This window comes from Sinohyriopsis cumingii, chromosome 9, assembly GCF_028554795.1.
Source record: "Sinohyriopsis cumingii isolate HCF-2022 chromosome 9, ASM2855479v2, whole genome shotgun sequence".
NCBI classification, from domain to species: domain Eukaryota; kingdom Metazoa; phylum Mollusca; class Bivalvia; order Unionida; family Unionidae; genus Sinohyriopsis; species Sinohyriopsis cumingii.
The window spans coordinates 7,272,002-7,286,183 of record NC_142969.1 but is presented as its reverse complement, the minus strand read 5'-3'; the positions used below and the strand labels follow the sequence as shown (position 1 = coordinate 7,286,183).

The following is a 14,182-nucleotide window of genomic DNA, read 5'->3' as shown; positions in this document are numbered from 1 at the left end:
TGTTAGTCATGGTCTTTCCTGAGAAGGTATATAAAAATGCAGGCATGATGCTGAATACTAGATGTTCCCTATTCACGAAAATATATCGCCTTCTAAAGAGATGGTATAAAATGCATCCTGAATGAAGTGGTACTCAGGAGACAGAATTAAACATGTAAGACCTAAAACAGTTCTATCAACTACTCATCCATTGAAGAACCGGTCATGGAGCTCTAAGAAAGAATGAAACTTCAATATGGGTTAGCATGGGGATAACTGCTAGAAAATAAACTTCTCGTTTAAATAGGTAACATTTATTCTAGGGCAAGATAAGTGACACGTGTTCTCTCTTTCCTTTCAAAGAGAAGAACACATCCCCACATTAGGGAGAATATTATCTCTTGACTTGGGGACATACACGAAATGAGACGGAGAAGAACACTAAAGGAGGATGATCCCATGAGAATTAGTAGAAACCCGACGCCTCAAGAACCGCCATCCACGTATGTTTTGATGACGATCTCCCGATTTTGACATTATCTATTTAAAATAGGAAACTGCTATATAGAGGTAATTGGCACTTCACTTAATATCCAGTAAATATAATTAGTCGAAAACAAAGTATAACGTTGTATCAGCTAATGCGGAACATTTTGATATTGACTATTAATTATCTCGTCGCCCAAACTGTTTATAAGGGAAAACAACTACTGGTTAAAAAACTTGGAATGAAAGCATTATTGTATGATGCAACAAAGACCTAATATTATGTGCAGTTACAATGAAAAAAGGAATGAGGTAGGTAAGTAAGTTAAAATAACGTGGATTTCGCCCGTTAGGGCACGTTCGACGGTTTATTCCAGCACAGCTGGATGTTTAATTACTCCTGGGAGAAGGAATTGGTGCCTCATCCCCAAACATTTATATGCTCACGGAACACTGATTAATTTGTTCACAGATGGTGAGACTAATTCGTCCCTAACGACCTGAATGTAGGGCCGTCATGAGTAAGAATGAACCCAACACGCACTCATGATTAAAAGTTGGAATCCAGTTGCGATTTAACAAAGCAGGTGTCAACCCAAGCAGTATTTAAGGTCTGCTACGATTGGTCTGAGCGATGACGTCACATTAGGACACCTGGTTTTTTGACAGGTGGAAATGGTCCAAAATTCCGTCGATGTCCGAGTGAGGTCAGAAAGAAGCCAGCCATGGATGTTGTGTACTCACATAAACGCCAGCCCGTACTTATTTCAAATCTAGTCCAGTTTTGGACAACAAAAGAATACCAATAATGTGTTAGCCACCTGTGCACTTAGTCTGAAAAGTTTCCTACTTTTTAATTAATCTATCAAATTCTAGTACTTAGTGTACGTAAAATGCCCTAATTGTCCTATTTAACTAATATGTCTAAGCGACATATAAACAGTTTGGTCACTGTTAGGTCACAAAAGGTTTTAAGATTGATGTGGTAATCCGATGGATCAAGTTTGTGTGAATATAGTTTTATCAAGGATGGATACCAAGCAATAATGGTTCCCTAATGATAAGATTCAATTTCTAAGACCTGAAAAGGGCTCTTTATGCCAGCAGCCTAAGGTATCCTTCCTCTCATATTTCAGTCGCACTACGTTGTTCTTTGTATATCTCTGTGCGAATCGCATCGTACTCATAGTAAGCTGAGAACGCAGTGGCATATTGCAGAAAGGTAGAGAGTGAGCAGTCCTTATAGGCTATAGGGTAATGCGATAATGTGCGTTGAGCAAATAGCCATTGCTGTGTGTAGGGTTTCTTCTTGGTTTGAAGTGATATCCAGGCCATATACCTGATAGAGCTGATTAAGTGTTTGGGCTTTTTTTCACCATCTGTCAGCTTGTCTTGGCAGCCCAACAACGTAGCGCATTGCTCAAACGTTATATCTTTTTTATCCTCGTCCTTCCCTCCTTCCGCAGCTACCGTAAGCTCTTCTGGCTGCTTCTCAGTCATTGTGGTAGCTTCCCTTGTGGATATGTCCATCTGTGTTACAGCATCCTTCCTTTTGTTTGGTTGCTGAACGTTAGTCTTGGTAGAGGTGGATGTTGTTCTAATCATTTGGGACACCTTTACCGGTTGTTGTTTGCCAATGTATACCGCCTAAGTTAGAAGCAAGAGTAACGGAGTGGCTAGCCTCCTCGTTGTGGGCAGGATTCCTTCTCTGGTTACTTTTCTTGGTTTTCTTCCATTTGGCAATACAAAAGCCTCTCTCTCCGATATAAAGGTATGCACCCTTAGTGTTAGAGTCCCAGACTAATAATAATGTTGTTCTTCTTTCTCCAGCTCTCAGGCTCCAATTTGAAGCTGGAGATAAACCAATAGCCTTAATGGCCCTTATTGTCAGAACGGATATTGCTGCGTTTGCCCGTAGCCATCTTGGAGCCACGCCTTGCATGCTTTGTACTGCAGTATTAATTTCCATCACTGTTGCTTCTTGCTCTGTCTCAACGCGAATAAAGGAATGAGGTCATTTGTGTCATTTATATACAAGTAAATGAGAGCCTAGACGTGACGAATCGAGTGCATTGTCCAAGGGCGTCATATTTGTCACCTATCGTCTAAGCACATCAAGAGGAAATGACATGTCTTTGTGTGGACCCGAACCAATGATGCTGCCATAGTATCCATTGCACATTTGCAACATGTCTATTGGCACTCATCAGATCGAACTCATCGTCATACATACACTGACCAAGGGGCTGATAGACTCATCAAGTATTAGAAAGTGAAAATCCAGAAAATTATTTCAATTTCATACACTATTTATATCACAAAAATATTAAATAAAACAAATAATAGAAATACATTCCTATTCAAATATATTCATCTTACGCTCCCATATCTCGCTTTAAAATAAACAAGTAGTAATATACGATTCAAACTGTGCAAGGTGTTTATTATATAAGCCATAAGAGTTCTATTATAACTGGAACTAATATTAAGTACAGTTAATGTTAAACTCGGAGTACTGTTATGTATATTCATAGTATGCTAGTGAATTTTTATCATGCCGTATAAATTTCAAGTTCCAGAATAGTAACAATGTTCAATTAATAATCACTTTCTTTTTCCTCTGAACAGTCCAAACGAATTATTTTCCTGTAGAATAAGAAATACGTAAAACGTAAAACATGTCTATAGACATGCAACAGGAAGACACGAAGTGAGGATGACTATATAATAGAAATGAATTTGACCTTCCAGTTCTCACCTTATATACACTTTCAAATACGACCATCATATTTCACATCATACCTCACGGAACATTTTGGGGCCCCGAGTGGCCGAGTGGTCTAAAGCGCTCACCGTTACGGATCACTGCCATCTCACCTCTGTCTGCGTGAGTTCGAGTCTCAGGCTCGGCTAACGTGGGTACGTGAGAAAGCCTGCCAGTAGCTTCTCGTGGGTCGGTGGTTCTTCCCGGGGTTTTCCAGGGTTCTTCCTCCACCAATTATACTGGCCGCCATGTATAGCCTATCTTGTGCTGAAAAATGGCGTTAAACCCTACAACTACTACACGGAACATTTTTTACTACTCAATTTATCTCCAAACTTCCTATTCATGCGACCTAACCCTAATATAAAACCCCATCAGCCAATGAGATATTACCCCAGAATTGTCATTAAGTTTTATTATTGGGATGATTATTAGTAATTTCTAACATATACGCCAGCATATAATTAAAATCGAATATAAAGAAAACTCTAGTCATTCATAATCTAACTCAAGATATTCAGAGCCTTAAAACTTGCAAATATTTATCAAAACTATGTACCAGAAATTACAAAAATATTGATATACAAAAAGCTATTAACCTTATTCAGCTCAACAGATTTGACCCCATTCAAATCATCACTGGAACGTATTTGGAGTACTCTATACTTTGGACTACTAAAACGATTAGGATTATATGGGATTTAATTCACCAAGAAGTTAGTTATTTTCCCATTTACATTTTCCATTGGAGGCAAATAAATTATTTCTTGCTTTTTAATTTTTCTTTTGCTTAGTTTAAGACCATACAATAGTTGCAGTACGATGTAAGCATTTATAGAAATTATCGACTCCTGAAATTTCATCAAATACAAAACCCTGATGGAATGTGAAGATAATAAGTACACAAGAAAAATGCTTATCCTTGTATCATTATCAGCTTATGTTTAACATACGGCAATACCTACATTGAAATCAGGTAATGAAAAAACAAAAATCAACTAGCGGATGAATTGTAAAAACAACCAGTTCAAAGGCACAAAGAAAAAAATATGTTTCCAATTCATTAGCTCCTTTCCACATATCATAAAAGATAAACATGAATAACCACCTGCCTACTATACTATCAAGACCACTGCAAGCAGAAATATTTTGTTTCAGCCTTATCATTTGCAAATGTTCTTATGTCTCTATGGATGGATGATACTTTCAAAATTCATTCATAGTGGTTACAAAGAATCCGCCAAATCATAATTTTGCTTTGGCAAGCAGTCGCTTTATGGAGATTGATTGTTCATAAAAAGGAAACTCGTTTAAGCCTGAAGAAAGTCAGTTCATACGTGATTTCTTCTTTGGCTTTTGCTCTATCCACATACTTGCAGTATGGTACATTCTGGTTTTTATAGGTTGTATGTGATCTATAGTTTGACGAAATTGTTTTGTAGCTGGCTGGATAAATTCTGTCATTATTTGTCAATTAAGTTATAAAAAAACTTATATATATATATATATATATATATATATATATATATATATATATATATATATATATATATATATATATATATATATATATATATATTCATCAACTGTATCCAAAAACACATTTGCGAGACTATGAGACTCTTTTCGAAAGATTTGTTTTTAGTGGGTTTAGTTCCACAATGTCCGTTTTGGATCAAAATATTAAGATGAAATGCTTTATCCAAGATATTAAAACAGTGTGAAAACCTTGCTATTGTTATAAGTGTTTTAAACTATGCTGATGATATAGGGAAAAAAAACTAATACTCATTATAAATTAACGAGTATAACATATACCAGAAAAAAAAGAAATAATTTAAGATAAAAAAATGAACATAACATAAAAATATAAATGAAATAGAACATAATGTGGATCATTGGACAACGTTTAGAAAAGAAAAATGTTTTAAATAAATGAAACAGTTTTAATCAGATCTCACTATGTAGGCAATCCAATCTTTACGCAGGAAATTATTAACCTTGAAGTACTTAATGTATGAATTTGTACGTTCCTTCAATGGTAATATACATTAAAGCGAAGTGAAGACCTGTAAATATAACACTTTTCATGAAATACCTACAGGTATTTAAGTTTCTCAAACACGCATACAGTATCCAATCGAGTACTTTTCTATTTAGATCTGTATTACAGTAGAACTTCTATACGTTGATCACGCTTTTCCTGATAACGTACTTATAGATGTTTATCACTTGCAGGTAAGTCCTTATAACACAAGGATCGAATGTGGCTATTTTTGCTCTACTTTGTGATGATCAAAAGTAGTTGTACTGATAACATCAACCAGCTATGTTGTGCCATCGTTACATTAATATGTACTGGATTTACCATCAATGCATATAGCTTCTGTTTATATGAAGCAACGAGGTTTGTTGCCAAGGAGACAATAATTATACATAACTACATTTTGTTTTTATGCGTTTACATATTTCTCATTTTATCTTTGTCTGTGTTTTTTAATATAATTTCGAGCTTAAACAACAACATCCGTGCATTCGAATACCATATTATTAATCTTCATATTGTCTAAGGATACTTTTCATTAACTTTTGCTTGTTTAGTATAAATCATAAATTAACATTTGATTTAGATCTATCACGCTAAGACTATCATAAACATGTTTGGCTAACTTGTTTTTCATGTTCGTTTAAATGATTCAAATTACAGTTTGGTTCATGACACTGGTCGTCTGCACAATATCAATTAATTCTGGCATTCTATGAAGTTCTGTTCATCAGTACATATTTTTCGATCGTTCAATTATGTTGATTTACCTTTTAGTTTCAGTTCACAAATAGTCATATAAAAATCCCCTTGACATTGACATCTCATATTTGCCCTTATGCTTGATCTAAGCATCTGCATGAAAGTTACTTTCATGAGGGCTACACTCGTGTTTTGCCGCAGCATATCTATTCGGTATCATAATTTTGACTTTTGCAATTCTTGATAATATCATCAGGAACAGATCATAGTACGTAATTGTAACTACGATTTTCTTAATTATAAATCATCATCATAAGTTACTCCAACTGCACATTAATAGTACCATCGATGTGCATAACCTGTTCTAAAGATACACTGATAAATTTGTAAAATATCTCTCGTAAAAATTTTATATCTTTCCTTGTGGAATGTTCATGCAGATCAAATAATATTCTCAGATATCTAACATTAATTTGCATGTAATTATCTGCTCTACATGCTCAACTATTCTTAACAATTTTGTTTAAATTATAAATAGTTGTAGATCTAACCATATAATACAAGTCTACCTGTTGCTCTACTGGTACCCGTAGCTCTCTGTGTGCTACTACTACTATTACTACTACTACTACTACTAGGAGGAGTAGTAGTAGTAGTTGTACTTTTGCCAAATTCGATGCTGCTCATCTCTGACGTTTCTGTTGAGATATTGCCTGCGGACACTGTGTGCCTGGTAGAGGTTCTCGGTTGTATCGTTCTCGTGATTGCCTTTGTGGTACTTGTCGCTTGTGGATTAGCTGATCTACTAGATAAGGGTGTGGTGGAACCAGTTGTCGTAGGTGCCTCTGTTGTTCCTGTTTTTGTCATAGGTGTAGTAGATGTTATCGTTATAGTAACGGTACTTGTGCTTTGAAGCCCTGTTAAGCAATTGACAAAATATGAGTAATTTACGAGTATTTTAGATTGAGTTGAAATGAAAAATGTGCAAAATATGCATACATACTGTCGATATATATATTTGGTGATTTTATTATGGAGAAGTATAAACTATTCATGTCAAGAGAATCTATATAACATATTGGCGATTCGGCCAATTCTATCCCTGCTACAATATTAAAGGACACAGAAGATGTTGAGACTCTTTTATTACCATGTACGTTTTACTATTGTCTGAGATTTTTGTTCTCCAAAAGTTTTGTTCGATGAGTAGACTAGGTCTTTATTCATATTCCACTCCTTTATGTTAATATGACATCAGACGTATTTTCAGGACAAGTGACTATCGGAACTGGGGATTTCTTTGCCCAATGAGGGTGTCCATTCATTACAAGTAAATGACCTAGATAACGATAAGGTTGTAGTTAATCCACTTGTAACATACAAGGCTTATTTAGATCCGTTTGAAATTAATATCCATGACTTATTCCCTGCTCTTGCAGTTACTATAACTGTGAAAAAAAGAGACCGAAGATGATCAGGAAATTAATCCTTTGACTCACATATTATTTTATATTATTCGTTAGGAAAACTTTGCTCCTGATATTGATTGATCATTGGTAACCTTTCTTTACCACACATTCTTTCATTTCCAAACAGGCTGACAAAACCCAACCATTTATCGTCGAGCCGGACAAAGATCTGTGCGTTTGAAAGTGCTTTTAGCGTAACGGAAACAGCATTACCTACCAACTTGCTTTTTTGTTAAAATGGGATCCTTATGAGCATGTGGTGCAACCAGATCTACCGATATTGACGAGTGGTCAGTGAGTTAATGAATTGATTTGCATGAATCGTATATCCTAGCTTATAGCTCTATTGGCTGGATCATTTAATAAGCATTATGAGTTATTAAAAGATCTTTGATCCTTTTTATTAACATTAAACTAAAAGTAATTTTTCCAAATACTGCAGTTCTTGTCACACTTGTGAAATGGTAGTAAGACCCCTACGGCTCATCTGCAATCAATTCTTGCATTTGATTTATCATTTAGCAGAATAATGATAGACAGTGTCTGGACCTTACCTACGACAAAGTTGTCACCCAATATGTGCTGACCATGATGTTTGTGTCGACAAGATTGCAAAAGGGATTATTAAGACTAAAGCCGTAGTACAAACCTTGATAAATTTCTTTATACATTTTGGACTCCGTCCAATCTATTCAATGGTTTAATTTTATGTCGGGTATTTTCCAACAAACTATCTATGAATTAGATATTCAACAATTTACATCACCTGCATATCATCCTTAACTTCGATAAGACTTTAAAAGAAAGGGATTCCGTCATATTGCTTTCATACCAGAAAGACTTGGATGAATGTGTTCATTTACTCTTGTTTGGTGTAGAAAATTAAGGGTACTCGTCTGATACGAATTTCTCTACAATATTTCAGAAAGCCCCCATTTGTGTCTGAAATTCATATTCAATTTGTATCAGATATATCATGTGATATATCTAAGACCTATATATTTTACATTTACATATTTGAGAAATCTATAGTGAAATCGACAAGCTTTTACAGTGTCTTCTAAGTGCGAAATTATATTTTAAATGCTACGCATGAACGGTTAGTTTCCTTTCAAAAGATGTTCCTTGAGCTCGCAAAACATTATAAAGTGATATCTACTTTTGGAACATGTGTTTCCACTTTATACAGAATCTCAGTTTTGATGTTACCAGAAATATTATGTAATTACCCCCTTTTAGAGAAAAAAGAAGTACATTAATATCAGAGTCTTCCGATATCATATATATTACATTTGTCTGTGTAAACTTCTTGTAATGAAAGTGCTCTGTATCAGGGAGTAGAGTTCACAGTAACCAATATTTCGCTTCACTGTGTGAATATAGGTCATATAGGTTATCGTGCATAGTCTCATAACCCATGACAGTCGGAACAGTCACGTCCTTACACATCGAACGTATTCAGTAATTACTAGGCAATGAAGCAGCTGGAGATACAGTTACAGCTTATTTCAATCAGAAGGTCAATCATATTGAAAATGGAACCCCTGGTAAATATCCAACTTGTACAATTACTAGAGCTATGGTAATGACATATTCTGTATATGATGTTGATGAGGAAACTATTCATTAAAAGAGACACAACGTTTGGTCAGGTTTTTGATGGGTCACATTTGCTCATTGTATGGATCAATGGTGATATATTGATCACAGTGATCCTCTTTGTACGACTGATTCCCTTATTACTAAACAGGTTAACAACCCACAATAGCTCATGGTCGAACATGAACAAGATCCTTAGATCTCCTTTTTGTTTCAGATGTAAATCTGACAAACTAATCCGACACAAGCATCTATTTGCTATTTTGTTATAATGTGCTTAGTATGAAAAAATAGAGAGCTCATGAGGTAACAGCTGTTGACGAGTGGTAAGTGAGTTAACCGAGTGTTGTCCCTAAGTCGTATAAAAATGACATTTTAGTTTCAAACACTAAGCTCCTTTGACTACGACTTATCACAGGATTTCGAATAATTAAACATTACTACTAATATTTATTAGTATCGTAAATTTCGGTCTCCTACATAAGATCAAATAAAAAATAAAATCAAGGCATGACAGAAATGCAAAGGTGTGTCCAGCCTGGTGATACAGTTCTGACTATAGTGTCCACACGTCGAAGTCCTTTTTTCAAAGTCTTATTTGTTTTACAAAGTTAGGACAAAAGTACGTGACTTACATTATATCATTAATACACTTGGGATTTTAATGTATAAGTATTATGTTGGTAGAGATAACCCTGTACATCATTTTGGTCCCACATGTGACCGATATTTCCCTCAGTATTTGCGTTATTTGAGGGGTATACAGGAGTATCTAACAGCTTGTCCAGTTTATTTGTATACAAGTCTAGACTGGTTCGTGAAATTACATTATAAAAACATCCATATACAGCTGCTCTCTTTCTCTCTCTCTCTCTGTCTCTGTCTCTGTCTCTCTCTCTCTCTCATACACACACACATACATGTTGCAATAATGGGACAAGCATACTGCTTGCAGGAAAGAGTAATAACCTGTGCATGTTAATGTGTAAAACAAATAATACGTGAACGGATGTTATAGTGTTATCATATTCTAAAGGCTGGCAGGTTGACATTGTTATATTCTTAGTTTTTTGTTTTGGCTGCAATCAAGGTACACTTTACGTGCAGAAAACAAACATTCAGATGTATTACCACAATACACCCTTGCTAAAATTAAGTAAATTAGTTGTAAGTGTTGACTTGATTAATACAGAAGAGAGAAATAGTTTTAATTTACTAATTATCCACAGATGAACATGTATTACATTTTTCAGGTACGAAGACAACAAATGTAGCTACACACGTACCCAATCATGCGGAACATGTTGTCACTTCATCAACATGCTTCACATCATGTCTGGACAGTACTTTCGCAAGACACAGAGACAAACACACCCTGAGTATCTCAAGCGTTTTCTTCTGAGTGAGGAAGGTAATAACGTATATTTTGTTTAATTTTTAATATATTATTTATCGATGCTGCAAGGATGTAGAGTCAACACTATACCATAAAGTCTGTTTCTCTCTCTTACTGTAAATGATTTTGTTATAGAAATATGATCCAGTATACTATGTTGCCTAGAATGCAGATCATTTGTCTCCGCCCTCTAAGTCACCCACAAGTGTCACTACTGGTAAATCAGTACTTAGAGGACCAGTGATTATATATTTTGAAATTGTGTTTCATGTCCCGTTTTGCTTTCTCTGTAATATGTTATATGTTATAACTATGTCCCACGTGTAATCACTGTGGACATTCTCCTCCCATATATCAACACAGTTAATTATTAATGGACATAGAAAAACTATTTTTTAAAACAATACTGATGTAAATCACCATGTTAATATAAATTATATTAATTTTATTTATAGCAAGAACGTTTATTTTTCCTCAATTAATTGCATGTCTCTGATCCAGAATTGACGGGAACTAGTAGTAGTAATAATGATGAAAACTGGGTAAGTCATAAATTAAATATGTATTTTAATAATCTCTTTCAATCCAGTAATATATTGCAATTTAGGTAAATATATGAATGTCATTGTGAATGCTATGTTTTATTGTTGATTTTTATGTTTCATTGTCATGGGTGTTATATCCTTGCTCACATATGTTCTGAATTAACAGGTGTTGTTTATATATACAAAATATTGTATGTACATTTATTACTTAGGGTACAGTGTCAAATTGTACATTTGTAACATTAACAGCTAGGTCCTTTACAATTTTGTCTATGAAACTAAATTTAAAATATTAAAAGGCTAGGGTTATGATAGCCCACCCCACCCCTGGCACATCTGCTTTGGTGACTCCTTGGGAAAGGCACTTATTTTTTAACATCCTAAGCATGAAACAGCCAATTGTTCTGAAAGTGTTTTTAAGATACCAAGCAACACATTACGAAGCAAATAAAAATAAATATAACAATTCTTACCCTCAGCAAATTTTATGTAAAAGTAAACAAGTCAATAGCTCAATATTTCTTAAGCTGCGGTCATGGACGTGAAATATTTATTTCAGTGGCCAGTTATTTTTTCATTAAATATTTTAACAGAATTAGTGTTGATTTATTTGAACAATTTGGATGTTGATGTAGATATAGGGCGATATATATATATATATATATATATATATATATATATATATATATATATATATATATATATATATATATGATGGTCAGTCCAATATATATATATATATGATCTTCTCACTACGTCAGCTGCAGAAGAAGTGTCGCGAGCAGCAGACGCCCCTCTATATTGCCTTCATAGACCTGGCGATGACATTAGACCTTGTTAGTCAGAGTGGACTCTTCAGACTCCTGCAGAAGATCGGCTGCCCCCCACGTCTGCTTGCTGTCATTATGTCATTCCACGAGAACATGCACAGCACAGTGTGCTTCAATGGCGCAACATCTGAAGCATTCCCAGCTATCAGCGGAGTCAAACAAGGCTGTGTCCTTGCGCCGACGCTCTTTGCCATCTTCTTCTCCATGCTTCTCCAGTACGCATTCAAGGACGGCAGCGAGGGAGTGTACATCCATACCAGGGCTGACGGCAAGCTGTTCAACACCGCCCGCCTCCGTGCTAAGACTAAAGTCACAGAGGTACTCATCCGTGAATTGCTCTTCGCCGACGATGCAGTCTTGACATCACACACGGAAGATGGACTGCAGCAGCTGGTATGCCGCCTCTCCCATGCTTGTAATGAATTTGGACTGACCATCAGTTTGAAGAAAACGAACGTCATGGCGCAGGACGCAGACACCCTTCCCTCTGTCACCATCGATGGGTACAACTTGGAAGTTATCGAGAACTTCACATACTTCGGGTCTAACATCTCCAGCTCACTCTCCATTGATTTTGAGGTGAACGGCAGGATTGCCAAGGCAGCAGCAGTTATGACCAGACTTAACCAGAGAGTCTGGAACAACCCCAACCTCACAGAGAAGACCAAACTGCGTGTCTACCAAGCCTGCGTACTCAGCTCACTTCTCTACAGCAGCGAAACATGGACCACCTATGCAAGACACGAGAGGAAACTCAACATCTTCCACCTGAGATGTCTGCGGCGCATTCTGCACATCCAGTGGCAGGACAAAGTACCCAACAGAGAGGTTCTAGAACGCGCCAACATGAACAACATGTTCTCCATTCTCAGCGAGAGGTGCCTTCGCTGGCTTGGCCATGTCAAGAGAATGGACCCAGGTCGCATTCCTAAGGACCTGTTATATGGGGAGTTAGCAGAAGATGCACGACCAACTGGACGACCACATCTGCGCTACAAAGATGTTTGCAAGAAGGATATGAAGACGGCAAACATCAATAACAACCGTTCCAGCTGGCGTCTAGGTGTCAGGCAGGGAGTTCAAAACGCAGAGGAAGAGAGAAGAATAAAACAAGCTGAAAAGAGAGCTAGAAAGAAGGATAAACAAAAGCTTACTTTGGAGCTACGCCATCGTCTCCCGTAGACGGACGAATGCCAAGATATATATATATATATATATATATATATATATATATATATATATATATATATATATATATATATATATATATCACGAGATAGAGAGTAATTAAACAGTGGTATTGTACTTTGAAACTTTTTTCTTGAGTATATCGTTTTGCATATGCTGCACTAAATGTTGGATCTGCATGAAAAAGATAATTATTAGGATCCACATGGTTATGTAACAGACCATCTTATATTGGAATAAAAAAGTAAGTGATCCTGAGATGAGAATTATTTTCAGACTCTGCGTGTTACCCAGAGAATACTCACCAGACTATCTAACTCTTTTATTAACTCCTTTATGGTCATACTTGTCAGCTATTGCATAATATTGGTAAACGGAGCACAAGAGTAGTTTATTGAATTGAAATTATTCCTGCAAAAAAGGCCTAAGAAACTGGGAATCTATTTAGGTTTTAATGGTTTCTACTTACGCACGTTTTACTTTATTTTATCTGCCTTTTATAAGGTTGCCAAACAAATAGACAGTGTGGTTTTGTTACAACGGTCCAAGACATCAAGAACCACTTTTGGATTTCATGCTGGCTGCAACTAGCTATGAACGAATATTTGTGAGATTTCTGTCTTTGTATTTTGTTCAGATAAATGTAAATGTTTGCAACTGTAAAATGATAAAACACTTTTGCAAAACAAGTTTTAGTTGATACTACGTATGATTTGATTTCTTTGAATATGTATTTTATCCATGTTTATTGTTTACCCAGTCTTGTAGGTATATAGTCTATGAGAATTAGTCTACCTGAAATTTCAGAGTACGTGGAATATTGAGGGAGCAATGCTCTAATGCTGAATGAGAAGTTATGAGAGGTTAGCAAGTGGACTTTTGTCACACAAGTTAATATTTTCTTTCAAACAGTTCAAAAAGATGCTATAACAAGAAAAGCGGCAGATGGTCCGTTTCTCTTGGAATGAGAATAATACATTACAACATCAAGGAACTTGTACCTAAAGTTCTTATCCATCTACGTGGGGTCAAGCAGTGCCTGGGATGGACGAGATATCTCAAGGAGGGTCATCTCAGGAAGATTTAAAAACCTGGCTACTTAGTAACTGCCATCAACGTAAATTTTTGTGAAGATCGTTTCATGTTGACATTAGCTACATACAGCAGGTGAGACTTTATT

General features: G+C 35.8%; 1 protein-coding gene across 3 annotated transcripts in view; it reads right to left on the bottom strand.

The window, feature by feature from the left end:
* Positions 1 to 14,182, bottom strand: part of LOC149791227 (uncharacterized) — a 66,383-nt gene that overhangs the window by 29,869 nt on the left and 22,332 nt on the right. For 2 of the 3 annotated variants that reach the window (XM_089969698.1, XM_089969699.1), the window contains exon 8: positions 6,545 to 6,892. The exons of the other annotated variant lie outside the window; for it this stretch is intronic. In XM_089969698.1, coding sequence (XP_089825824.1) covers positions 6,545 to 6,892 — 348 coding nt within the window. The remainder of the gene's footprint in view (positions 1 to 6,544; positions 6,893 to 14,182) is intronic. 3 annotated transcript variants of the gene reach the window in all.